Source organism: Triticum urartu, chromosome 4 (assembly GCF_003073215.2).
Source record: "Triticum urartu cultivar G1812 chromosome 4, Tu2.1, whole genome shotgun sequence".
NCBI lineage: Eukaryota > Viridiplantae > Streptophyta > Magnoliopsida > Poales > Poaceae > Triticum > Triticum urartu.
In genome coordinates this window covers 90,829,179-90,832,028 of record NC_053025.1, presented here as the reverse complement: position 1 = coordinate 90,832,028, position 2,850 = coordinate 90,829,179, and the positions used below count along the sequence as shown (strand labels likewise).

Below are 2,850 nucleotides of genomic sequence, written 5' to 3'. Positions count from 1 at the left end.
TTTGTCACGGACGTCCCTGAGACTGGATTTGGAACCGCTTGTGATCCCACGAGAGGAGGTCACGGAGGGAGTACTGATTTTCGTCGGCACTTGGCCTCTCTCTGTTTAGCCAAAGCACTAGCTAATGGAAACCGGGAGAAATCGACCGATTAATCTCTTTTCCCCTCCAATCCCCCACCCCACGACATCACTCACACCCGGGGAAATCCCCCCCACCCTCACTCCCCTCCCCGCTGTCTCCGCCCCCAAATCTCCAACCCTCCAATGGCTTCTCCTCCCCGCCCCGTCCTCCCCACCCAGCTCCTCCTCCTCCTCCTCCTCCTGCTCCGCAATGCCGCCGGCGCCGCGGCCGCGTCCTCCTCGGTGAACCCGTTCACGGCCAAGGCGGCCTTCATCCGCTACTGGAACCGCAAGGTGCCCAACAACCGCCCCCACCCGGCCTTCTTCGTCTCTAAGCTCTCCCCGCTGCCCGCCGCCGACGCTGCATCCTTCCCCTCCTCGCTCCCCGACATCACCGCCCGCCTGCCCACACTCTGCTCCAAGGCTGCTCTGCTATGCCCGTCCTCTGATGTGGCGTCGCTGGCGGACCGGAAAGGCCAGTTCAAGAGCTACAGCGACGCCAACTTCACCAACTACGGCTCCGGCGCCGGCGCCGGCACCGACGGGTTCAGCAGCTACACCCCGGACGTCAACGTCGCCGCCGACTCGTTCCGCCGCTACGGCCGGGACTCGTCGGCGCGGGCCGACTCCTTCACCGGCTACGAGGCTAACGGCAACGTCGTCACCGCCAACTTCACCTCCTACGCCGGCGGCGCCACTGGCGGGTCGGGCTCCTTCACCGCCTACGCCGTGGACACCAACGTCCCGGAATCCAAGTTCACCAACTACGACGCCGGGGCCAATGGGCGGACCCGCGGGTTCACATCCTACTCCCAGGAGGCCAACCACGGGGAGAGCAGCTTCGCCGGCTATGGCAAGAGCGCCAACAGCCTGCGGGAGACCTTCACCTCCTACGGCGGTGACACCAACACCCTCAGCTCCGGCTTCGCCAACTATGGCGAGTCCGCCAACGGCGCCACCGACACCTTCACGGGGTACGGTGTCGAGGGGAACGTACCCGAGAACACGTTCCGGAGCTACGGTGCCGGCGGCAATGCCGGAGTGGACACGTTCAAGGGGTACCGCGGTGACGCCAATGTCGGGGACGACAGCTTCGCCTCCTACGCCAAGGGTGCCAACGGCGGGGCCGCCGAGTTCCAGAGCTACGGTGGCTCGGCCAACCAGGGCAGCGTCGCCTTCAAAGGCTACGGCGAAGGCACCAACCGCAACCACCACATTGGGTTCAAGCAGTACGCCGGAGACAATACCACGTTCAAGGGGTACGCCAAGACCGGCGTTGACTTCAAGGAGTATCACAACACGTCAAGCTCAGTGTCAGTGTCGGCGGAGGCAACCACATCCGAGCATCAGCATATGAAGTGGTCTCCAGAGCCAGGCAAGTTCTTCCGGGAGAGGGAGCTGGTGGCCGGGAACCGAATGCCCATGCCAGACATCAGGGACAAGATGCCACCCAGGGCATTCCTGCCGAGAGACATTGCCAGGAAGATACCATTCGAGCTGAATGCCGTGTCAGAGGTCTTCAGGGTGCCCCTGGACACGGCGATGGGCAAGGCAGTGGCATCCACGGTAGCCGAGTGCGAGCGCGCGCCCAGCCAGGGCGAGACCAAGAGGTGCGCGACCTCAGCGGAGGACATTGTGGACTTTGCTGTGGAGATGCTAGGCAGTGACATTGTTGTGCACAGCACGGCCTCCACGGCGGGCAGCGGCGCGGACATCAGGCTGGGCAATGTCACCGGAGTCCACGGTGGCAAGGTGACACGGCCCGTATCATGCCACCAGAGCCTGTTCCCGTACCTGGTGTACTACTGCCACTCAGTGCCCAAGGCGCGGGTGTACGAGGCCGATATCACCGCCGCCGACTCTGGTCAGAAGATCAATCACGGGGTGGCCATCTGTCACCTTGACACTTCTGATTGGAGCCCGGCTCATGGAGCGTTCATCGCCCTTGGTGGTAAACCCGGCAAAATAGAGGTTTGCCATTGGATCTTCGAGGGCGACATGACATGGACAGTCGCAGATTGATGCCATGACAACTGCTTAATCTTCCTCTTGCACAAGTACTTTTACCAAGTTCTATCTTTTCTTGTTTTGCAACCTTAATGGTTTAAGAATTGTTCACTCTGTGTGGTAGAAAAAGGGCTGGTTCATCATCAAATGTAAACTGTAAATCCTGGAAATCTGGGTGAGCTGAGTAATTTGATTTTCTTGATCAAATTGCCTTTGTTGTGGTAAAAGAAAAGAATTCTGGTTATCTATATCAAATTCCTACTTGATAAAGGTGTGTGCTAGTAATGCATTATGTCATTTTCCTGTATGTAGCACACCAGGTGTCAAATAGTTTAATTCATGATCTAAAAAAGGGCAAGTATCAAGTCAGCATGTAACTTAACCGGTACGTGATTTGGATTTGGGTCATGTCCTGTATGTTCCATCTTCCAATTTTTTATTGTCCAAAAAGAACATAAGTGATGAAAATAAGTGTGAGCTGACAGAAGTCCCTTTATTTTAGGTCTGTCATCTTCATCATTACAAGTGATTTTTGGAATTGGATTCTTGGTGCGATCGACGTGGGTAACGAAAAGGCAGCTTCCAATAGCCCCACAATGATCATGCATGGCATGCCACTTCTCTGGGAATCTTGGGGAAGTTTTTTTGAAAGACCCGGTTTGGCTGCCTTCATTAATTTAGGAGAAAGCAGCGGGAAATACATGGAGGATCAAGTGATCGCGG

At 57.2% G+C, this 2,850-nt stretch overlaps 1 protein-coding gene across 1 annotated transcript; it reads left to right on the top strand.

The window, feature by feature from the left end:
• The first annotated feature begins 222 nt into the window (after positions 1–222).
• LOC125550842 (BURP domain-containing protein 12-like) lies at positions 223–2,375 on the top strand. The gene has a single exon (XM_048713946.1). It carries the CDS (start codon positions 265–267, stop codon positions 2,140–2,142), a length of 1,878 nt encoding a protein of 625 aa, XP_048569903.1. The 5' UTR covers positions 223–264; the 3' UTR covers positions 2,143–2,375.
• The last annotated feature ends 475 nt before the right edge of the window (positions 2,376–2,850 follow it).

Coding starts and splice junctions, on each gene's coding strand:
- LOC125550842 (XM_048713946.1), top strand. CDS start 265: ATGGCTTCTCCTCCCCGCCCCGTCCTCCCCACCCAGCTCCTCCTCCTC.